This window comes from Panthera onca, chromosome B1 (genome assembly GCF_046562875.1).
Source record: "Panthera onca isolate mPanOnc1 chromosome B1, mPanOnc1 haplotype 2, whole genome shotgun sequence".
In the NCBI taxonomy this organism is placed as follows: Eukaryota; Metazoa; Chordata; class Mammalia; order Carnivora; family Felidae; genus Panthera; species Panthera onca.
In genome coordinates, this window is record NC_138342.1 from 91,557,192 (window position 1) to 91,582,299 (window position 25,108).

Below are 25,108 nucleotides of genomic sequence, written 5' to 3' on the forward strand. Positions count from 1 at the left end.
AGAGCCTGGAACCTGCTTCCGATTCTGTCTCCCTCTCTCTCTGCCCCTCCCCCGTTCATGCTCTGTCTCTGTCTCAAAAATAAATAAAACGTTAAAAAAAAAAAATTAAAAATTAGGCAATGAGTTGATAAGCTGTTTTTCATTACCAAATTTGAAATAAAGGAGTGTAACATCTATCTGATATTACACTATTTAAGAAGTGAGGATTTTCTTGAAAACCATTGTATTCCTATAGTAAATATACGCATTATGTGTATCAAACTCTGGTATTTGGTGTCTTTAAAATATTTAAATAGGAATCAAGTATAAAAATGAAAAGTAATTCTGTTATTTAATCAGGCATCATGATTAAAATGTTCTCATGTTGGAGTGCCTGGGTGTCTCAGTTGGTACCTGACTCAATTTCGGCTCAGGTCATGATTTCACAGTTTGTGAATTCAAGACCCATGTCAGGCTCTGTTCTGACAGCCCAGATCCTGCTTGGGATCCTCTCTGTCCCTCCCCCATACTCTCTCTCTCCCTCTTTCTCTTTCTCAAAAATAAACATTAAAAAACAATGTTCCCATGTAATTAATTGAAAAAAGAAAAACATATACCACTAAGTACTAACAGATTTACCCACTAGTAAATATTTTTGTTATTGTTAAAAGGAGGTAGAAATAACTAAATATTGTATAAAATATAAGGAGGTGAGAAGTGATTATAATCAAAAATATTTTATGATAAAATAGGTTGTAAAATACTTTATTGAATATTTCATGTTGACTTTGAAAGAAATTATGTAAAATTTTTATCTATGAGTTTTATCCAATGTATCTTGAAAAAAAATTGGTCATCCTAGAAAACATTCTACTTGTTTTTAAAAGAATTAACATGGCTAAGAATACTTTTCAGATTGGTGGAAGTTTATTTTTTGTAATGACTTGTTCTGTCCCCTGTAGGGATAAATATTAAGAATAGCTGAAAATAATTGTTTTTAATGAAATATACACAAAAACATGTTTTTTAAAGTTCAATAATAATAATAGCTAATAATTATATAGTATTTAGTATATTTCAAGCATCATTTTAAGCTTTGAAATATATTAATTCACTTTATCCTCACAACAACCACTATCTGAGGTAGTTCTTACCCCCTTTACAGATGATGTAGATGAAAACCAGAGAGGTTAGTAATTTGCCCAGGGAAACACAGCTGGTAATTGATAGAACATAGAATTGAACCCAGAGCCCCCATCTTTATTCAGTGTTCTGCTGCTTGTCTCTTCAGTATTTCTTACTGGTTTTGCTTTGTCCTCATGGTACTCTTTCAAAAGCAGTGGGTTCTTTGGCAGTAGTGCTTGTGAGCTGCATACGTGCAGAATTATTAAATAAATTCATCATTACTCCCACCAATTTACTTTTCACTATTTTTGAATTAAGAATATTCCAGTGAGCCCCAACCCTATTTCTAACATCTTCTGTCTTTAACCGAAACATGTATGGCAAGATAAAAGAAAGTCTGTAGATTGAAGGTGCCTTGATTAATCATTTAAAGAAGGAAGAAGCTTTCCCTTTAGTCCCAGAGACATTTTTATATCTCAGGGCAATGTAAGATTTAGGAGAAGTTAAGGGTATGTGTTTCCTTTGTAAAGTGAGAGAATGGCTGTTAACACAGGCACTTTCTAAGGTGGGTATGTTTTAGAAAGACTACCATGGAAACTGATTCTCTTAAAGCCATTATTTTGCAGGAACTCTTGGAAAGTTTTAGAGTATGCATATGTAGTTTGAAGACCAGCTTAAAGAAAGGTAACAGTCGCTCAAAAGTCTGAACTCTTGAATTTAAAAAAGCTAGCTTCCACAAGGGATTTGTTCTCTTCAGACTAATTTTATTTATTCCCAGTGTAGCTGTATCCAGGGAACAGTGAAGATGCCCTTTATTAAGCAGCTCCAAGGATACAGTCTCTTGGAGAGTTTGCCTGAAGGTACTTTAATGCGACAGGTAGTTTAAACTGAATGTCCTTTTTAAGATATTGGGGCCCTGTTGGTAACAAAGCTCTTCATCGTGTCAGATTCTATGAAGTGGGTCTTGCCTCTTGGTTTACTAAGATTCATACCTTGAAAGTTCTAAGTAAAACAGTAAGTTAGGATGTAGCATTCCTGCCCCATTTGGCGCAGGTGGAGATGGAGGTGGTGGTGGTTGGAGTGGAAGGTACTCCATGTACATCTCTACAGTGGCTTTCAGGCTGAGCTCTAGAAGACCTTACGTTCTACCACCTCATATATGCAACCTGAGTATCTCATGCATAGGTTCTGGCTCTTAAAGGAGGTCTGAATAAAGGCACTCAGGAAGTTCGCACATATCGTAGAGTAGATGACTTGGCTGTCAACCCCCTTTTGGCTGTAACTCCCCACTTGTTGCAGTTTGTATGAACTGTACCCAGCCTAGAGCAGGGCTTTAAATAAGGGTTGATTGTTATTCCAGAGCTCTTATCATTTCTCTGTGGAGTCACAAAAATATCATATTCTTGTGCCATTAATATTCTCAAGCTTTAAACAAAGTTTACTTGGACAAGCAAAGGAATGCTAAATTCTGAGCATAGTAAGAGTCATACTTGGGGAAGGACTCAAATCTTGACACTGTCATCTCTAGAATTTCTCAAAAAGGACTGCATCCTTTTTTGAGAAAGTAAAAATTTGAGTATGTTGTGTGACATTCTGTTAATACGGTACATTGACAGCCATAGTATAACCTAAAATGATACATTACTCTATTTTGTCTTATTCATAGGTTTGTTCCAGTTCATTAAGTAGTTCTTTAGATTTTTTTTTTAATCGTATAGTCTTCTCATTTGTTTCCAATGAAGCACTGCATATTTTTCCAGTAATAAGTGAATCTGTTAATTCAGTAAATCTAGACAAAGAGAGGAAAATGTTTTATCATGCGTATAGGTTTGTGCTTTATTTTGGCTTTTTTGATTAGTTACAGAGTCAACATCCTGCATATTGATTCAGTCATGAAAAGAATGGATTCTCTTCTGATTTTTTCCTGCTTAGTGGCCTGTCTTAGCGCAGTAAACGGATTTTCTTTTTTCTCTTGTTTCTTCTTATTGTATACACACGTATATACTTTTTAAAGTGCAATGCTAATTGCATTTTGAGAAAGTACTTCATTTTTAAAGAAGTTCTTATTAAATTGAAGAATTTATTTTCTCTACTATCTTTTTACTGTTAACTTGTGTTTTATTGCAGACTTCTTAGTATATTTAACCTAAGGTCTAATATTAGTCAAATTTTCATTTTAAATAGGTTTTGTTAGAGGAACAGGCCACTCTGAATTTGGTCTTTCAGGGTGTCAAGTTGATTTCTCAGATAAGTTTGTAATAACTACTGTTTATCTATATTTAAAAGATGTTTCAGCAAAGCCAGCAGATTTTTCTCTGACTTCTTTGGTCCCAGTGAGAAGATTAGAGCTTCACTCATCTGCAGTTTAACCTTTGCTCTCTTCTGAACTCAGATTTTTCTCTTTAATAGCATTTTTCCTATGATAGCCATGAGTTATGTTTATTAACATAACGTGCTAATTTAAAAGGTCACCTGAAAGAAAAAAGACAGCAAGCGTCAGGGGACTACCATGTGAGTTTGATGAGACATCGCTTCATTGTGCTTCCAATATTGTGAAATGTTCTTAAATATCCACACTGTGTTTCGGTGTCATTTTTTTTTTTTATCTTTTTTTCAAGTTGAGCTATAAGATTTTCTTTACAAGGATATTATTTTTTATTTTTGTATTTTTAATTGGGATTATTTTATTTTCCCTCTTAAAATTTTGTGGATGTTAGTCTAATTTTACCACATTAATTAAATTATAAAAACACCCAGTCACTGTTTTGGGGAGGTGGGGGAGAAGAGTTACATAGTTAAACCCGCTGTGCCTTTTCCACAGAATCTTTCTTCTTGGTGTGTCTTACAAGACCAGTCTTATCCACCTACCTCAGACTCACATGTAGGCAATAGGCTGAAGCTGAGATGATTGGCCATCTCAAAATTCACTGTTTTGTAATTGTCACACTTGTAGGACCACAGGTAATTAGCTTTTTTTTTTTTTTTTTTTGAGCACCTGTGAGCAGAGAACTATTCTGAATACAGTTCTTTAACTGTCATTCTTTTTCCGTTACGAGAACTGAGTTACCATCAAGGTGGCATTAACAGAAGGAAGGTATCAAGTATTTGTGTGTGTGTTGAATGCTGTATAAATTCATTTGAGTAGAAATGATCACTGCTCACCAAGAATGTGCAGTCCCAAAGGATGTGTGCCACAAGGGCCCCAAGGTCAATGAAGGTAAACATGTATGGAGCTCAGTTAAATTTTCAGAGTATCACTGCAGTTTCCTAATTATTATCAGCGTAATACGTGGTACGTTTTTCACACTTAAACCAGTTATTATAAAAGCTGCTTTTACTAAACTGCTTTGCAGAGATTTTCTAATGGTTCCAGTTTTGATAATAAGTTTGCTAACATTAAAATGCATGCTGGGATGTTCTTTAGAATGTCAGAGTTCTTTCTCACTTTTGATGCAATGTCAAAATTTTATTTCTCATCTTTCCTGTTGGTTTGACTCTTGTGTTTGTGCTTTCCACTTTACAGGCATGCAGTATGGTGACTATGTTAATAATCAAGCTAGCTCCGCACCAACTCCCTTGTCATCAACTTCCGATGATGAGGAAGAGGAGGAGGAGGATGAGGAAGCAGGTCTGCTTTAGCTTTACACCAGTTCTTGATCTTTTCCTACTCAAGCTTTCTTTTTATGTCCACAGTCTGTTAGCCTTAAAAAAAAAGAGCGTCTGCAGATTTAGCTCAATGAACTTGCTTGGTTTGGGTTATAGAAGGTTGGTTCACTTGAAATGAGGTGTTTTTGTTTGTTTTATTTTTCCTCCTTTGGACATCTCTACCATTTTGTAAGTAACGACACATCTTTCATGATGATAGAGTGCTTTCTTCTTTCAGAAATGCATTTCCTCTCATGTCACATGCCAAAGAATGAGTCCTAACTGAAGCTTTTGGCTTATGGATTGCTTTAGCACCCTTTGAGGAATAATGTTTTGTTTTCTGCTCTGCATGCTACCTAAACTAATCAAAATGAACCACATGGATTTTATAATACTGATAGAGAAATTAACAGTGTTTCTTTGAGGTCCTTTTTGGTCCTTCTTGTCATATACTTAGGAGGCCCAAAATTTGTAGTTATGATCTTGCTTCATGAAGTAGTAGTTCAGATCTTGGTAGGGGAAGAAGTTGTATATATGATTATGTGTTGCAGCCTGTTGAATATCTTTTTCTGGCTTTGCTGGGTAGAGCACTACTAAACATTAACCAGTTCAGTTCCTCCATTACTCTAACAGTTTAAGACAAACATTAAGTGCAGATATTTCAAATTATATATAGCCATGATTCTCCTGTTATTTTTATTATTGAATGGAAGGATTTGCTCTATAAACAGTATGTTTAAACAAAAGTTTATTGGGGCGCCTGGGTGGCTCAGTCGGTTGGGTGTCTGACTTCAGGTCAGATCATGATCTTGCGGTCCGTGAGTTTGAGCCCCACGTCAGGCTCTGTGCTGACAGCTCAGAGCCTGGAGCCTATTTCAGATTCTGTGTCTCCTTCTCTCTCTGACCTTCCCCCATTCACGCTCTGTCTCTCTCTGTCTCAAAAATGAATAAACGTTAAAAAAAAAAAAATTAAAAAAATAAAAATAAACAAAAGCTTATTTCCTGTGCATTTTTAAAATATTCAGATCCTGGGGCACCTGAGTGGCTCAGTCGGTTAAGCGTCTGACTTTGGCTCAGGTCATGATCTCACAGTTCGTGAGTTCAAGCCCCACGTCGGAGTCTGTGCTGACAGCTCGGAGCCTGGAGCCTGCTTCAGATTCTGTGTTTCCCTCTCTCTGCCCATCCCCGGCTTGTGGTCTGTCTCTCTCTGTCTCTCAAAAATAAGTGTTTAAAATTTTTTTTTTTTTAAAAAGAGGATTGACTATATTCAAATACTGGTTAAAAAAATATTCAGATCATTATGCACAATTTGAGGAAGGGTAAAAAATAGAGGGTTACAGTGGGGAGTAATATTTTTTTACCTTAAATATATAAAATACCCATCTATCTTTTTGGATTTTTAGTAATGTTTAATTTTTATATAATTTTTTAAAATTTCAGCCTTATAGAAACATTGGTAAGAAGAGCAAAAGAAATTCCCATATACACTTAGATAAACCATTTTTGCCCCACTTACTTTATAATTCCACATTTTTTCCTGCATCGTTTGAAAGTAAGTTGGAGATATCATATAGTTCCTTATTATAGGAACAATGTCTTACATAACACAATGCAGTTATCAGGATATTAAACACTGGTGCAATATCAGCTACATAGCCCATAGTCACATCTCAACAGTTGTCTCAATAAGATCATTTATAGCTATTTTCATGGTCCAGGATCCAATTCAGGGTCATCCATCGAGTTTTGTTGCCATTTCTGTTTAGACTCTTACCATCTGAGATAGTCCGTTAACCTTTCTTTTTCTTGACTATGACAATTTTGAAGAATATAGGCTAGTTGTTTTGTAGAATGTACCTCACTTTGGGTTTATCTGATGTATCCTTGTGATTAGATTCAAATCATGTATTTAGGCAGGATTACCACTAAAGTAATGTGTTCTCAGTGCATTCTCTCCCAGGCACATGATGTTGATTTGTTCCCATATTGATGGTGTTAACTTTGATCACTTGATTAAAATGGTGTCTTCCAGGTTTTTCCACAGTAAAGTTACTTCTTTTTCCTCTTGGAGTTAATAAATAATTTGTGGGGAGAGGTGCTGGAGTGGCTCAGTCAGTGAAGCATCTGACTCTTGGTTTCAGCTCAGGTCACGATCTCAGGGTTTCGTGAGTTCAAGCCCCACAACAAGCTCTGTGCTGGCAGCCGGAAGCCTGCCTGAGATTATCTCTCCCTCTCTCTTTCTACCCCTCCCCACTTGCGCTATCTTGGTCTCTCTCAAAATAAATAAACTTAAAAAAAATTTTTTTGGCGGGGGCACCTGGGTGGCTCAGTTGGTTGAGTCTCCGACTTCAGCTCAGGTCATGATCTTATGGTCTATGAGTTCAAGCCCTGTGTCTGGCTCTGTGCCGACAGCTCAGAGTCTGGAGCCTGCTTCAGATTCTGTGACTCCTCTCTCTGTCCCTCTCCCCATTCATGCTCTATCTGTCTCTGTCTCAAAAATAAATAAACATTAAAAAAAATTTTTTTTAATAAATAATTTCTGGGGAGATTTTTTGATAGTATGTAATGCCCTGTTCTTTATTATAAACTTTCATTCAGTTTAAGTATTCATTGCTGATTTTCTAATTCCAACATTCCTTCAATATTTATGAGCCAAGGTTTCACTGTAAAGGAGAACTTTTTCTTCTCCCTTGTTGACTTCTTTGGGTTCATATTGATTCATGGATTCTTACTTTATTCACTAGGTAATAATCTATTACAAACATTGGTTATTTTGATAGCAACTTATGCTAGTTTTGGCCCAGTGACTGCTCCTTCAAACTGTCTTTTAAAAATGTTCCCATGGGGTCACCTGGGTGGCTCATTCGGTTAAGCATCTGTCTTTGGCTCAGGTCATGATCTCACGGTTCGTGAGTTCAAGCCCCACGTGGAGCTCTGCTGACAGCTCGGAGCCTGGAGTCTGCTTCGGATTCTGTCTCCCCTTTTCTCTGCCTCTCCCCTGCTCATGCGCGCGCACTCTCACGCGCGCTCTCTCGCTCTCTCTCTCTCTCTCTCTCTGTCCTCCCCCTCACTCTGTCTCAGAAATAAACATTAAATAAACAAACAAATAAATAAATAAATAAAAATATTCCCATGAAGGCCACCTGGGTGTCTCAGTCAATTCAGCATCTGACTTTGACTCAGCTCATGAACTCACAGCCTGTGGGTTCCAGCCCCGCATTGGGCTCTGTGGGAACAACTCAGAGTGTGGAGCCTGCTTCAGATTCTGTCTCCCTTTCTCTCTGCCTCTCCCCTGCTCATATGTGCGCACTCACGCATGCTCTCTCTCGCTCTCTCTCTCTGTCTCTCCCCCTCACTCTGTCTTAGAAATAAACATTAAATAAACAAACAAACAAATAAATAAATAGAAATATTCCCATGAAGGCCACCTGGGTGTCTCAGTCGATTAAGCATCTGACTTTGACTCAGCTCATGAACTCACAGCCTTTGGGTTCCAGCCCCGCATTGGGCTCTGTGGGAACAACTCAGAGTGTGGAGCCTGCTTCAGATTCTGTGTCTCCTTCTCTTTCTCTCTGCCCCCCCACACTTGTGCTCTATCTCTCTCTCAAAAATAAATATTAAAAAAAAAAATTTTTTTAATGTTTCCATGAGTCTTTAAGCATATATTTTAAGCACATTGAGGTCTCAGTAAGATGTTCCTAGCTCATCTTACATTGCTTCAACCATGGACTGAGGTTTTTCTCCAAATAGTCCTATTTTCTTTAGTGGAAAAGGGTATTTTAATGAAACCAAGATCTGATTGTAGTGTGTGGATATTGCTACTAAATGGATTATTGTTCCCAGGCCCTGAATTATTACTGTTTAAGGTATATATTATTCAGATCCTCTCATCCTTATTTTGCACATTTCAAAAATGTGTTATTTTGTATAATGTTGTCAGCCTAAATTACTCTCATTAAAAAAAAATCTTTTTAATTCCAGTATAGTTAACTAAATTACTCTCATTTTTATTCTGCTTGCAATTAAGTGCAGTTGTTGAAACTTCTGTTTCCTTAGACTGAAAAAAATTGGGAAATCAAAAAGATTAAGCATTTATGGTTTTTCTCTAATTACCTTATCTTGTTTAACCATTTTTTTCTTGAATATATTACAGATTTAAAATTCTGAGTTCTTTTTTTTTTTTAAAGGTTTTATATAAATTCCAGTCAGTTAACATACAGTATAATATTAGTTTCAGGTATACAATAGTGATTCAGCATGTCTGTACATCACCCTGTGCTCATCACAGCAAATGCACTTTTTAATCCCCATCACATACTTCACCCATCTCCTCACCCACCTCCCTTCTGGTAACGGTCAGTTTGTTCTCTATAGTTGAGTCTGTTTCTTGGTGTTTGCCCCTTTCCCCCTTTTCTTCCTCTTTGCTCATTTGTTTTGTTTCTTAAATTCCACATATGAGTGAAATCATGCGGTATTTGTCTTCTTTCTCTGGTTGACTTACTTCACTTAGCATAATATTCCAGCTCCATCCACATCCTTGCAAATGGCAATATTTCACTCTTTTTTATGGCTGAGGAATATTCCATTGTAGATATTCATATACCACATCTTTATCCATTCATCAATTGATAGTTGGGGCTATTTCCATAATTCGGCTATTGTAGATGATGCTGCTATAAATATCGGGGTGCATGTATCCTTTTGAATTAGTATTTTTGTATTCTTTGGGTAAATACCTAGTAGTGTAATTGCTGGATCTTAGGGTCATTCTGGTTCTAACTTTTTGAGGAACCTCCATACTGTTTTCCAGAGTGGCCACACCAGAAAAATTTCTGAGTTCTTAACTCATGGCATTTAAACTATAATAATACCTAACATTTTTGAGCACTTACTGTATGCCAGTGCCGGTACTGAAGAGCTAATACGTCTCCCTGGGGTTTTGTGTCAGTTTTTCTAGATTCAAGTCCTGACTTTGACCCTTCCTAGAGTTGTGACAAGTTTCTTAAACTCATTGAGTCTCAGTTCGTTCATCTGTAAAATGGGAATAACAATACTAATGAGATTACATATGGTTATTTTAAGGGTTTAAGGTTTTCTTTGTAAAGAGCCTAGAACACTATCTGGCAAATGGTAAGGACTCAAAAAGATTAATTGTCATTGCTAACATTGAGATGATGTTTGTTTGTTTGTTTGTTTTTTAGATAGTGAGTGGGGGAGGGGCAGAGAGAGGGAGAGAATCCCAAGTAGTCCCCATTCTGTCAGCACAGAGCTCAACATGGGGCTCCAACTCACAAACTGCGAGATCATGATCTGAGCCAAGATCAGGAATTGGATGTTTGACCAACAGAGCCCCCCAGGCGCCCTGAGATTATATTTTTATTTCAGTTTATTCTTCTCCACAATCCTGTAAGGCAGAGATAATTGGCTCCATTTTTACAAATGAGTTGACTATGATCTGAACAAGCTAAGTAACATTTGTCTCTGGTCCAACAACTACTAAGCAGCAGAGTGGGGAGTCAAACCAAGGCCTCTTTGTCTACACGAAGGTGTGAAAAAGAAAAGGAAAAGAGTCTCTATCTCCTAGTGAGAACACAAAGAACTGGAGTAGGAAGGAACTAAAGGGCACGTGGCAGTAGTCACTACTCTATTACTCACATATTATCTTCCTCCTGTGCCTTTTTTTTTTTTTATTATGAAACAAAATAATAAGACTATACCATGGACAGTTTTACTAGAATCCTGGTGTTCTCAATCCATGGTTTGTTAAAAAAAGTCATATATTTGTTGATTGCAAATTAAAGACATGTTTTGAGTAGGAAAGAAAGCAGTCAAGGAAAAATTTGCTTTTTTTCTTAAAGATTTTATTTTTAAGTAGTCTCTGACACCCAACATGGGGCTGGAACTTAGAACCCTGAGGTCAAGAGTCACATGTTCTGCCAACTGAGCCAGCCGGGCACCCCAGAGATCTTAGCTTTTAAATGAATTTTAGGGGCACCTGGGGACAGGGGCACTCAGTCAGTTGAGCATCTGACTCTTGATTTCTGCTCAGGCCATGATTTTAGGGTCTTGGGATCAAGCCCCACATTGGGGTCCGTGCTAAGAATAGAGCCTGCTTAAGGTTTTCTGTCTTGATAAAATTTAAATGAATGAATGAATGAATTTTAGTTTTATTTTTTTTAAACCTGCTCAGTTGCAATAATTTTTTCCTATGTAAAGAGGTAAAAGACAGTGGTTCAAGTTGTTGTGGGGATTACATATAAGTATCTATAATAAAGAGATTTGGAGTCCTCTACTTTTTAAGCATTTCAGTGGTATTCATTCCTTATATTCATAAGATTTTTGTGTGTTTTGTTCACATGGAATTGTTCTCCAATTTTGAAAAAATTTATCGAACAATAACAAAATATTAATGGGCAGGTTTGGAAATCAGTAATATTCCTCTTTATGGTAAAAGAAACTACTTGTTTAGCTTTTCACTTACTAAAAGCTTATGGTTTTCTTGACAACAAGGTTACGCAACAGTCCAGTACAGGAATATTTTTTTTTAACTTTCGATTTTAAAGGAAAACTTTTATTTCAGTTTCAATCTTACATTTACAATCTAATTGTATTTTCTAAATGACATGCTATAGGTAGACTTTCTTTTAAAAATTTTCTCATGAAATACACACTAGAAAACTACAATAGGATTTTTACTAGGGGCAGTCATATTTTGTTAGAAGCTCCTAAAAGTTCAGAATTGTTGGAGAATGAACTTTAAAGGAAGCTTGAGCAACTAGCAAGCTGTCAGGTTCCCATATGGTTTTATCTTAAATTCTTCTCTTTAGTTTATTTGGTCTCAGGTATTGACTCCTTTAGTTGTTAGTGCTATAGTGGACCTTCTGTTAGTTTTAGGTACTGTACTGCGGACAGATACTGTCAGACTTGTAATAGTAAGGGATACCAACTTGAAAGTGGGAGTGAAAGGGAATAGCAATGGAGTAAAAATGGAGAAGTGAAATAATGTCAAAGAGGGAAGTAACGCAAAGACTAATTCAGACTTTAGGCTGTGCTCAGCCCTGTTCCCTGAAAAACACTGTCAGTTAATCTTCTGTTACCTGCTATACAAACTCTCAGTCGCCTTTCCTCTAGGGAGTTTTCAGGTTAGGAAATGACCAGAGAACAACAGGAAGCTTTCTTACATGGCTCTGGGAATGTGACAGCTTGGTGCTACATTTTGTAAGTGCTATTGGAATAAAACTTTTGATTTTTCGTAATGAGTTTTAAGGTCATAGTTCTTGTTTGACTTTCACACAGGCTAATAGTAATTATTCAGTGCTAGGTGCTGCATCAGAGTTAATGATATGTTTATGGTTTGCCTTGGGAATTTTAAAAGATAATGTCATATTTTGACACAGAATGAGTTAAAGTCGACTCCTATAGATAACAAGACCTTATTGGCCTACTTAGGTCTCACTTCCAAAGAGAATTTTTCTTTTTGTTTATTCAAATATGTAATACAATATTATTAACTATAGTACTATAGCTGTACATTAGATTTCTAACCGTATTCATCTTACAACTAGAAGTATGTATTCTTTGACCAATATCTCCCCCCTTTTCCCACCCCTGAAGAGAATCCTTAAAAGGTTCAAATCTGTCTTTCCCTTTATTTGATGTACTATTTTATTATTTTAACAAGTAAATATCTTTGAGCTGAATTCAATACATATGGAACGCATTTTTTAAATTTTATAAATTGAACACATGTCCTGGGTCTCTGAAGGATATAAAAGGATATTCATACCACAAGAAAAGTATTTGAGGGTTTTCAGTATTCATATACATTTTTTTTAATGTGCTACCTGTTACCCAAATAATTAGCTTGTAAACATCCTGTACATAGATATATGATTGCTATAGCTGTAAACTCCCAACTTTCTGTAAGTTGAGAAGCAGAATATTAGGGGTTCAGTGGGAGGAAATTTGGTACCAGCATCTAGAGTTAAAATTTTAAAGGTACTTTCAAATAGAAATAGTATTCAAGTAGTAATTAGATGTCTAGGCTAGCCCCAAATATGATTAAGTGCAATACTAAACATTTGAAAATGCTTTATTTTTTTCCCCAGCCAGCAAATGTATAGTATTTAGTCAATAATATAGATTATGTGGTATATAAGTGTCTGCAAACTGGACCTATGTAATGTTTAAGAATGTGGACAAGTCCCAAAGCTATTCGTTTAACTAAAGCCAGCTTGTACCCAGAAAACAGTATTTTGCTTGGTATTATGGTTCCAGAGATTAAGACAGCAGCATAGCCTCCTCCTCAAATATGATAGGAAAGCATATATGATTACAATATATCTTGAAAAGTACATTAATTAGGAGTTGAAAAAATGTTCCAGCATAGGAGTAGAAATGATTTTCCATGCACGTATCAGAAAGGTTTTATGGAGGATTTGAAATTTGAAGGATGAGTAGGAATTTGCCATGTGGAAGAACAGAATCTAGGCTAGTGAACCAATATATACGGTGTATAAATGCCAGGAAAGATGGTGTGTTGGGTGCAGAATGAGATCAGTGTGATTGCATCATAAGGTAAAAGAGAAAATGGTATAGGAATAGGAGAGAAATAGAGGTGGAGAGAGCAGGTGGAAGCCACATTTTGTAGTTCCTATTTTGATAAAAGGCATTTAGACTTTATTCTGTAAGATGGTAGGAGAATTGTGAAGGTGCTTTTAAGCATGTTCAGAATGTCAACTTGTAAGTTACATAATGTACCTCTTTAAAAAAAATGCCACTTTGACTTGTGCTGGCAGTGATGGCATGACCTAAGTAGAATTAATCTAAACATTAAATTTTAGAAAAGTTTGAGTCTGTGGTTCATCTGGATTTATCCAGATAAACTTTTATCATTGATAAACTTTTTTTATCAATGATAAACTTTTATCATTGCTTTGCTATTTCAACAAGTTCAAAATAGAGATTTGCATTGGTTCTTTTCTTAAAGTGAATTTTAAAGTTTATTTGTTTTGAGAGAGAGTGAGCAAAGGAGAGGCAGAGAAAGAAAGAATCCCAAGCAGGCTCTGCGTTACACGCTGAGCCCGACGTAGGGCTCGATCTCAAAATGGTGAGGCCATGACCTGAGCTGAAATCAAGAGTCAGATGCTTAACTGACTGAGCCACCCAGACACCCCTGAAAGTGAATTTTAAAGTAAACTAGCAGGTTTCAAATTTTTCAATAAATAAAACAGTATTTGTACAAAATTAATACTTTAAAGTTTGTAGATATAGCATTATTATTAAAATTGGCCAAATTTTTAAGCATTAATATTTGATTTGGCATGCAGGAAGATAAGCAGCATAAGTAGTATGTTCCTTAAAGTAATTTGATACTTAATTTTTTTTCAAGAATAATTATTTCTTGATATTTATAAAAGTTTTTCTTGATCAGAGGAATGCTATGGTATTTTTTTTAACAATAGCTTTATTGAAATACCATAAAATTCACTCATTTAAATTGTACTATTTGGCAGTTTTATATTAACAAAGTTCTGCAACCATTGCTATGTAATACCAAAACATTTTTATCACCCCCAAGTAGAAACTTTCTGCCTTTTAGCAGTCACTTCCTGTTCTTACTTCTTGTATGTACACACACACACACACACACACACACACACACACACACACACACTTACAGCTCTGGGCAACCACTAATCTACTTTTTGTGTCTAGATTTTTCTAATATTTCATATAAATAGATTATTTAATATGTGGATTTTTGTGACTGGCTTCTTTCTCTTTAAGGCATGATGTTTTCAGGGTTCATCCATGTTGTTGCATGTATCAATACTTCATTCCTTTTTATTGCTGAATAATATTTAATTGTGTAGAGACATCCCATTTTGTTTATCCATTCACAAGCTGATGGACTTTTGGGTTTCCACTTTTTAGCCATATGACTAATGCTGCTGTTAACATTCATGTGCAGCTTTTTGTGGAGGTGTGTGTTCTCATTTCTCATAAGTGGAATTGCCAAGTCATAAGGTAGCTCTGTTTAACCTTCTAGAAACTGTCAAGGTGTTTTCCAACACGACGGTGCCGTTTTCCAGTCTCATGAAGTTTTCAGTGTCTGCACATTCTTGCCAAAACTTGGGATTATCTGTCTTTTCAATTATAGCCATCCTGGTGGATATGAAGTGGCATCTCATTGTTACTCTGATTCTCATTTCCTTAGTGGCTGATGATGTTGAGCATCATTTCATGTATTTATTGGCTCTTTATCTTCTTTGGAGAAATCTCTTTTTAAGCCCTTTACCCATTTTTAATTTGGTTGTCTTTTTATTGTTGAGTCATAAGAATTCTTTATATATTCTGGATACTAGACCCTCATCAGATGTATGATTTGCAAATATATTCTCCCATTCTGAGGGTTGTCTCTCTTTTTTTTTTTTTTCCCATGGTATTGTTTGGAGCCCAAAAGTTTTTAATTTGATAAAATCCAATTTATTTTTTTCTTTTTGTTGCTTGTGGCTTTAATGTCATATTTAAGAATCCTTTGCCGGGGCGCCTGGGTGGCTCAGTCAGTTAAGCGTCCGACTTCAGCTCAGGTCATGATCTCACACTCCGTGAGTTAGAGCCCTGCGTCGGGCTCTGGGCCGATGGCTCAGAGCCTGGAGCCTGCTTCCGATTCTGTGTGTGTCTCTCTCTCTGCCCCTCCCCCGTTCATGCTCTCTCTCTGTCTCAAAAATAAATAAGTGTTATAGAGAAAAAAAAAGAATCCTTTGCCAATCCAAGGTCATGAAGGTTTACTCCTGTACTCTAAGAGTTGTAGTGCTTACGTTTAGGTCTGTGATCCATTTGGAGTTAATTTTAGTGTAAGGTGTAAGGATGGGATGAAAGTCATGTAACATGAAATTAACCATTTTAAAGTGTATCATTCAGTGTCAGTAGTATAACCGCCTCTATCTGATTCTAGCGTTTTGGTTGCTGTGCAGTCACCACTTCTATCTAGTTCTAACTTTGTGAAGGTACTGAATGGATAGAACTAAACTTTCATCCTACCAAAAGGAAACTCTTTTCATCAAGTAGTAACTTCCCAATTTTCACTTCTCTCAGCCCCTGGCAGCTGGTCTACTTTGTATCTCTGGAGACTTAACCCATTCTGGATATTTTATATAAATAGAATCATATAATTGTGATCTTTTGTGTCTCACTTCTTTCATTTAGCATGTTTTCAAGGATCATTCACACTGTAGCATGTATCAGTACTTTATTCCTTTGTATAGCTGAAAAATATCCCAGCCATTTTGTTTATCCATTCATCTGTTGATGAATATTTAAGTTTTGGTGTATTGCGGAGGGGAGGGGTGGATTTACTAAACAAAGATTTTATTTTACTATTGAAGAATAGTTAACATACAATGTTATGTTAGTTTTAGATGTGCAGCATAGTGATTTGACAATTCTGTACATTACTCAGTGCTCATTGCAATAAATGTAGTCACTGTGTGTCACCATACAGTGTTATTACAGTATTATCGATTATATTCCCTATGTTGTATTTTCATCGCCATGACTGATTTTATTTTATAACTGGAAGTTTGTACCTCTTAATCACTTTCACCTATTTTACCCATACCCCTACCTGCCTCCCCTCTGGCAACCACCAGTTTGTTCTTTGTAGTTAAGAGTCTGTTTTCTTGGGGCGCCTGGGTGGCTCAGTCGATTAAGCGTCTGACTTCAGCCCAGGTCACGATCTCACGGTTTGTGAGTTCGAGCCCCACATCGGGCTCTGTGCTGACAGCTCAGAGCCTGGAGCCTGCTTCAGATTCTGTGTCTCCCTCTCTCTCTGTCCCTCCCCTGCTCATGCACTCTCACTCTCTCTCTCAAAAATAAATAAACATTAAAAAAAATTTTTTAAGTGTTTTCTTGTTTATTTGTTCACTTGTTTTCTAGATTCTACAATATGCCATTTATTCTCTGATTTATTTTACTTAGCATAATACCCTCTAGATCCATCCATGTTATAGCACATGGCAAGATGTCATTCTTTTTTATGACTGACTAATATTCGTGTGTGTGTGCGTGTGAGTGAGTGTGTGTGTGTGTGGTGACATCTTCTTTATCCATTCATCTGTCAGTGGACATTTGGGTTGCTTCTGTATCTTGGCTATTATAAATAATGCTGCAGTGAACATAGGGGTGCATATATCTTTTCAAATTAGCTTTTTGGTTTTGGGGGGTAAATACCCAATAGTGGAATTTTTGGATTGTATGGTATTTTGGGGTTTTTTTGAGGAACCTCCATACTGTTTTCCATAGTGGCTGTACCAATTTACATTCCCACCAACAGTGCGTGAGGGTTATGTCTCCTTCACATCCTGACTGACACCTTTTTTTTTTTTTTTAATGTTTATTTTTGAGAGAGAAACAAAGACAGAGCATGAGCAGGGAAGGGGCAGAGAGAGAGGGAGACACAGAATCCGAAGCGGACTCCAGGCTCTGAGCTGTCAGCACAGAGCCCCACATAGGCTTGAACTCAAGAACCGCGAGATCATGACCTGAGCCGAAGTCAGAGGCCCAACCGACTGAGCCACCCAAGTGCCCCTGACCAACCAACACTTTTTGTTTCTTGTGTTTTTGATACTAGCTAGTCATTCTGACTAGTAAGAGGTGATATCTCATTGTGGTTTTGATATGCATTTCCCAGCTGATTAGTGATGTTGAGCGTCTTTTCATGTGTCTGTTAGCCATCGGTATGTCTTCTCTGGAAAAAATGCCTATTCCAGACCTCTGCCCATTTTTTAATCAGACTGTTTTTTTGATGTTGAGTTTTTATGAGTCCTTTATATAATATTAGCCCTTTACCAGATATAGGATATACAAATATCTTTTCCATTCAATAGTTTGCCTTTTTGTTTTGTTAATGGTTTCCTTTGCTATGTGAAAGCTTTTTATTTTGATGTAGTCCCAGTAGTTTATTTTTCCTTTGTTTCCCTTGCCTGAGGAAACATATCCATAAATAAATTGCTAAGGCCACTGTCTAAGAGATTACTGCCTGCATTTTTAATTTAGGAGTTTGATGATTTCAGGTCTCACATTTAGATCTTTAATCCATTTTAAGTTTATTTTTGTGTATGGTGTAAGAAAGTGGTCCGGTTTCATTCTTTTGCATGTAGCTGTCCACTTTTCCCAGCACCATTTATTAAGATGTATATTCTTGGTTTTTTGGTCATAGATTCATGGGTCCTATAAGCATGGGTTTATTTCTGAGCTCTCTACCCAGTTGCATACATCCGTGTGTCTGTTTTTGTGCCAATACCGTACTATTTTTATCAGTATAGCTTTGTAATGTATCTTGAAACCTGGGATTGTGATACCTCCAGGCCTGTTCTTCTTTCTTAAGATTGTTTTGGCTATTTGATGTCTTCTGTGGTTCCATAGATATTTTCAGACTGTTTGTTCTAGTTCTGTGAAAAATGCCGTTGGTATTTTGAAAGGGATTGCACTGAATATTGCTTTGGGTACTGGTGTATTGTTTTTTAATGTTTTACTTTCAAACTTTTCAAAACGACCTTATATATCAGCATTCTTTTTTAGTTGTATATTTACAAACACAAAGAACAAAAGGAAGAGCCATCATTTCCCATTCTTAATTAAGAATGACATATATATGCATCCATTTTCTATTTATCACAAAGCATTTAGTAAACATTAGTATCTTCTACCTATTACTTATTTTATAGCCCTTATATTTTCTCAGTTCATATTCACCATCTCATTTAAGCCTCACAGGAACATTAAGAAGCACACATGTAGGGCATTTTTAAAATTGTTCCCATTTTGCAGAAGAGAGTATTAGTACTGACGATTGTCACTTACCCTAAGTTATATAGCAAGTAAAGAACACAGTCTAAGTAACTTCAGTCTTTTGCCTCTAAATCATGTTTTTTGCTGATAATAAAATGTTCCTTTGCAAAAAGCTTTAGCCATTATGCCCTGAGTCAGTATACCTAATTCTCATGGCACCTAAAATTATTCAATGAAAGATAATTATGCATACCTGTTCTCTTTATATCGCAGTTGAAAATTAACCTAAAATGCAGTTTAAACCCCCGTTATAATATTGGTGGTAAGAACTAGGGATCACCTCTCTACCAGATATTTGTCTTAGAGTGAAAGAGCCCAAGATCTCTAATGCAAGAGAGGGACCATGTGAATCTTCAGTTTTATTCATCAGTATATACTCTTGCATATCGCCCTACGATAACTGTAGGCTCAGAATATTTATTGAGTGGATGAATGAAATAAATATATTGTTTATTTTATCCATGTGACCTGTCACTAAGTCTCATAAATTGCCACTGATGGTTCCTGTTAATCTCACAGATTTTTATTCGCCAATCTGGGGATATATAAACTAAGGCATAGAAATGCTTGGTAACATGTGAGGTAACAACCAAGCCAAGACTCCTCTTCTAAGAGGTTCCATACAGCTATGCTGCCTTATAAAAGTCATTAAAATTGATTAAATTTTGTTCCACTTGTCAGCTCCATATTCTCCCCACTCTTACTAACATAAGTTTTTATATGATTTTTAAATGTCATGAAACATCAGTCACTTTTAGTTTTTACTAGACTCAGGAATTTTCCTAGTTCAGCAAAACATCCTTTTCAACATTGCCAAAGGCTGCTTGCTCTAAGATACATTGTCCCGTTAAACTTAGTAGATGTTTTGGTTTCCTTTCAGGTGTTGACAGCTCTTCTACCACAAGCAGTGCTTCTCCAGTGCCCAACAGTTACGACGCCCTGGAAGGAGGCAGCTACCGAGGTAGTTTGTTTTGTGCTTATTTGATGCTTACTGGAAACATTACTGACCATCAGTTGTTTCCAGACATCAACATATATTACACATAATTAGCAGGCTATGTTTTTAACAGAACAAAGAGGCATTTTCTCATACTCTCAGCCTTAATTTAGTAGTTTTAATGGTCCTATAGCAACTACAAGTGTTGTTTCTGGGAGGCCTAAGAAAATTTATTATTTTATTTTTGTTATGCTCTTTATCTTTTTCCTCTTTCTAAAAGACTTTTAATACTTTAAATTTTAAAGTATTAAATGCTAAGTAACTTTTAATACTAAGTAATTTTCCTCTTCCCTTTTTTATGCTAATAACTTCTTAAGTAAATTTTATATTTCTGTTCTCATGCTTAGGTCCTTGAATTCCTTCCAACTAGCCTCTGAATATAGATAGTCTTTGACTCTTTACTCCCCCTATGGCTCCTGGCTGCCTCCACCAGGTAAATAGATTAACCACTTGGGGCTAGATTTTGGAGGCATTACTTTTAACCATATCTAGAAATAACTTTGGTCATTACAAAGGAATAGGAGTGGTGGATGGTTTTTAAAAAAAATGCAAGCTTAGGTTTTATAATTATTAGTCATTTCATTATAATGTCTTGTATTGTGAAATTCCTTTTCTGTCTGTCTCTTACATCACATCTGACTTCTCTCTTTCTCACTTTTTCTAATGATTTGAAACATTAGGTCTAACAGGACAAGCAATTTTGCTCTTTTCTTTACTTCTTACCACTTTGGTAATAATCCAAGATGGAGCTTAATTTAAGTTGGAGCACGCTGGACTTAACATACTATCTTGCTATCACTCTCCTACAGATTGGTAGAAAACTTGCATCTTCTCAGCTTAATATAGAGTTCCTTTTTAATATTTCAAGAATACTCCAGTAAGCTACTCGGTCTTTTGTGAGTAGGGATTTTTTTTTTCCCTAGGCATGCACATGTGTCTAAGAAATTATGGACCATTCCAAAAACATTCACCATTATCAAAATATTTTAAAAGAGTAAATTTGCTCACTATAAGGCAAATACTATATGTAGGATCACTATATTGTATACTTGAAACTAATATAACACTGTATGTTAACTATACTGGAATTTTTTTTAACTTTCTATTTAAAAAAATTTTTAAGATGAGTAACTATATAATATTTCATAAGCTTCAAATTAACCTAAAAAAATTAACCTGATTATGAAATGCCAAATGTGGTTTAATAAAAGGTCATGGCCTTGGAGTTTGACTGTGCTTTGTCTGTCTATATTCATTTCCTCAACAATTTTTTTTTTTTTTAATTTTAATGTTTATTTTGAGAGAGAGAGCGAGAGAGAGCGCGTGCAAATGCGGGGAGAGGCAGAGAGAAAGGTGAGACAGAATCCCAAGCAGGCTCCGTACTGTCAGCACAGAGCTTGACTCACGGCTTGATCCTACAAACCATGAGATCATGACCTGATCTCTGAGCCACTCAGGACTGACTGAGCCACTGGCTGAGCCACTGACTGAGCCACCCAGGCACCCCTTTTATTAACCAGTCTTAATCTTATTATGAACTGTGCTTTGACACTAAGTGGGTGAACTTGGGCAAGTTTTCTAGCTGTTTATACTGCACCAAAATTAAAGATGTGAACATTTGTAAGAAAATGTATTGAAAATACTATATGTCAGATACTAGGATAGATCTTAGTACTATAGAAATATGTAGTTTTAACTCCTCCCTTTCCTAAAGAAGAGGAGAAGTCTTAGACCTCCATGTTTAGGAATCCAGTTTTTTATTTCTTAGGCTGATGACTGTTACCATGTTAAGAGACCGTTCTACTTATATTCCCTGTGAGGAAGGATAAGCAGGACATGACACTACATAAATGCTCTTGTTCTATTAAGAAATCTGGGAGGTTACCAGAAAGCCAGTAAGCCAGCCCTTGCCTCATTAGCACAAGACGATAGAAGAATATTTAGGAACATATCTTCAAAATGCGAGCCAAGAGATATTGTCAGTAGAAAGATAAGAGTCTTCAAGAATCTTCAAAGAAAAAATATTATTAAATCACATGATTTTAAGAGCATATTTTTTGCAGAGTCTGGTTGCTGGTGAAGAATGTAATTTTTATAGGAAAAAATAGAGTAAAATTCATGTATACTATATAGATTTTACTTTAAAATAAGACTAACCGTATAGCAGCATGTTAATAATGGTATGTGTAGTAGAGTAATTTTTAGGGTTTCTTGTTATTTTTGTCTTTGATGATTAAATTTTCTGCAGTTTTTTCTCAGTGTGACTCAAATTTTAGTTTTTGTTTTGAATTTAAATAGAAGAACATTTATTCACTAAATTTTATTTGGCATCTATTATATACCAAACATTGTTTTAGGAGCTGGACACTATTCTGTACATTGTCTTTCATACTTGTACAGTTTGCTTCTGCAAATAATACAGACTTCTAAGGGATTATGGAAATATCTACCCTTTCCATGGACTTTTTTTTTTTCAAAAAAATTTTTTTTTTTCAACGTTTTTAATTTATTTTTGGGACAGAGAGAGACAGAGCATGAACAGGGGAGGAGCAGAGAGAGAGGGAGACACAGAATCGGAAACAGGCTCCAGGCTCCCAGCCATCAGCCCAGAGCCTGACGCGGGGCTCGAACTCACGGACCGCGAGATCGTGACCTGGCTGAAGTCGGACGCTTAACCGACTGCGCCACCCAGGCGCCCCTCCATGGACTTTTTAAATAATGGCAGGGTCAAATAAAAGAATGGTTGATACCCTTTTTATTGCTTTGTTCTTTTTTCTGCTTCTTAGCCCCAATTCCTGCTGAGAGAATAAAAGTAAAAATGATTGTATCATAATGTATTCATTTATAGTATAGTACATTTATATATTTTATATAATATATAGTATATTTTATATTTGTATAAATATGAAGGTCATACCTGTTAGAAATACCAACTGAAGTATTTGTCAGTGAAATGATAGGAAATACGGGGTTTTCTTCTGAATACTTCTGTAAAAAAAAAAAAAAGATAGGGTGTAAACACTATATTGTATACTTGAAACTAATTTAAAAAACACTTTTCTGGGGCGCCTGGGTGGCTCAGTCGGTTAAGCGTCCGACTTCGGCTCAGGTCATGATCTCGCGGTCCGTGGGTCCGAACCCTGCGTCGGGCTCTGTGCCGACGGCTCAGAGCCTGGAGCCTGTTTCAGATTCTGTGTCTCCCTCTCTCTCTGACCCTCCCCCGTTCATGCTCTGTCTCTCTCTGTCTCAAAAATAAACGTTAAAAAAAAAAATTTAAAAAAAAAACCCACTTTTCTAATGAATGCAAAAAAAAAAAAAAAACCAGGATGAGAACACATGAAATAAGATTAGCAAACCACTGGCAGCTATTAAAGCTGAGTGAAGAGGTATAGGGTTCATAATTCTGTTCTATTTCTGTGGATATTTGCAATTTCTCAAAATAAAAAGTTTAAAAAGGCAGGGGTTGGGTGGGTGCCTGGATGGCTCATTCAGTTAAGCATCCGACTTTGGCTCCAGTCATGATCTCACAGTTCACAAGTTCAAGCCCCGCATCAGGCTCTGTGCTGACAGCTCAGAGCCTGGAGCCTGCTTCAGATTCTGTGTCTCCCGCTCTCTCTCTCTGCCCCTCCCCCACTCACGCTCTGTCTCTCTCTCTCTCTCAAAAATAAATAAAAACATTAAAAAAAATTGTTTTTAAGTTTAAAAAAGGGAAATGCCAAAGATTATAGCTTGCCCAGGAGCCAAGTCTTTATAGAATCCTGATTTGCAGTGCTAACATAATGTTTTTCCCTCTGTTAGATATGCTTTCTTCATCAGCAAGCAGTCCTGCTCCTGATCCTGCTCCTGAACCTGACCCTGCTCCAGCTTCAGCTCCTACTGCTCCTCAGCCTTCAAAAATGGCTAAGCCATTTGGGTATGGCTATCCAACTCTTCAGCCTGGTTATCAGAATGCTACAGCACCACTTAATTCTGGAGTACCTCCCAGTAGCCCAGTGTATTCTGGATTCCAGCAGTATGCTCAAGTATGTATAAACTTGACATTGCATTTCTGGGGTGCATGGTTGGCTGAGTCAGTTAAGCATCTGAGTCCTGATTTCAGCTCAGGTCATGATCTCACAGTTCATGGGATTGAGTTTCACGTTGGGTTTTGCACTGACAGCTCAGAGCCTGCTTCGGATTCTCTTTCTCTCTCTCTCTCTCTCTCTCTCTCTCTCTCTCTCTCTCTCAAAATAAACAAACATTTTAAAAAAAGACATTGCATGGGGCGCCTGGGTGGCTCGGTCGGTTAAGCGTCCGACTTCGGCTCAGGTCACGATCTCACGGTCCGTGAGTTCAAGCCCCACGTCGGGCTCTGTGCTGACAGCTCAGAGCCTGGAGCCTGTTTCAGATTCTGTGTCTCCCTCTCTCTCTGCTCCTCCCCTGTTCATGCTCTGTCTCTCTCTGTCTCAAACATAAATAAACATTAGAAAAAATTTAAAAAAAAATAAAAATAAAAATAAAAAAAGACATTGCATTTCTAAAATCATGAAACTTACCAATTCTAACAAATACCTGGTGATTCAGATGGATAATAGGTGCAAATACTGATAAGCCTAGATCAAATATACATAGAATTTGGTTCTAGTTTTGTTTGTGTGTTTGTGTTTGTGTGTACATAGATAGAGATAAAAGGAAATATAAATACCAGATTTTTAAAGAGATTATATCTGGATCAGGATATTAGCTATGATTTTTCTGGCCCTCGTGGTACTTCCATTTTTTAGAGTCTTGCAATGTGCTGGTAATGATTTTATAATAAAGTAAGTGTTAAGTTTTTAAAATTCTGTATTACCAAGCTGGCTTTTTCCTCAAAAAAAAAAAAAAAAAAATGACATGGTATAAATGTGATTTGGAAGTTTGGTTCCAATTCTTAGATTAAAGAAATCTTGGGCTGCCTGGGTGTCTCAGTCGATTAAGTGTTCTACTTAGTTCAGGTCATGATCTTGGGATTTGTGAGTTCAAGCCTCACAAAGGGCTCTGTGCTGATATCTCAGAGCCTGAAGCCAGCTTTGGATTTGGATTGTGTGTCTCCCTCTCTCTCTGCCCCTCCCCTGCTCATGCTCCCTCTCTATCTCAAAAATAAACATTAAAAAAAAAAATCTTCATAACATGACACATAACTGGTGACAGCCTCCATATACATAAATGCTAATCAGTAGTTATGTTTATTATTAAGTACTGCTGTGACCCATTCTGATACGACCTTTTTTTGGAGACACCTCTTAAATGCCAAATCAATTTAATAATACAGAATAGTAAGTATCTTACATTTATATTTATTAAGAAAGTAAAATATAAGGTAACAACTGAAATGGCAAAAGCATTCTACTTATAATGAAAAAACTGCTAGTAGACTAATCTTAGAGAAATTTCATCTTATGGTCCACTAAGAATAAAAATTAGAGGGAGGGGCACCTGGGTGGCTCTGTCGGTTGAGCATCCAACTCTTGATTTCAGCTCGGGCCATGA

At 36.6% G+C, this 25,108-nt stretch overlaps 1 protein-coding gene across 4 annotated transcripts in view; it reads left to right on the forward strand.

Moving 5' to 3' along the window:
• The window catches only part of SEC24B (SEC24 homolog B, COPII component), a 100,283-nt gene that overhangs the window by 38,332 nt on the left and 36,843 nt on the right, over positions 1-25,108 (forward strand). For 2 of the 4 annotated variants that reach the window (XM_060654456.3, XM_060654457.3), the window contains exons 4-6: positions 4,628-4,732; positions 19,484-19,564; positions 23,399-23,622. In XM_060654456.3, coding sequence (XP_060510439.1) covers positions 4,628-4,732; positions 19,484-19,564; positions 23,399-23,622 — 410 coding nt within the window. The remainder of the gene's footprint in view (positions 1-4,627; positions 4,733-19,483; positions 19,565-23,398; positions 23,623-25,108) is intronic. The other 2 variants (XM_060654459.3, XM_060654460.3) reach the window with 1 other exon arrangement.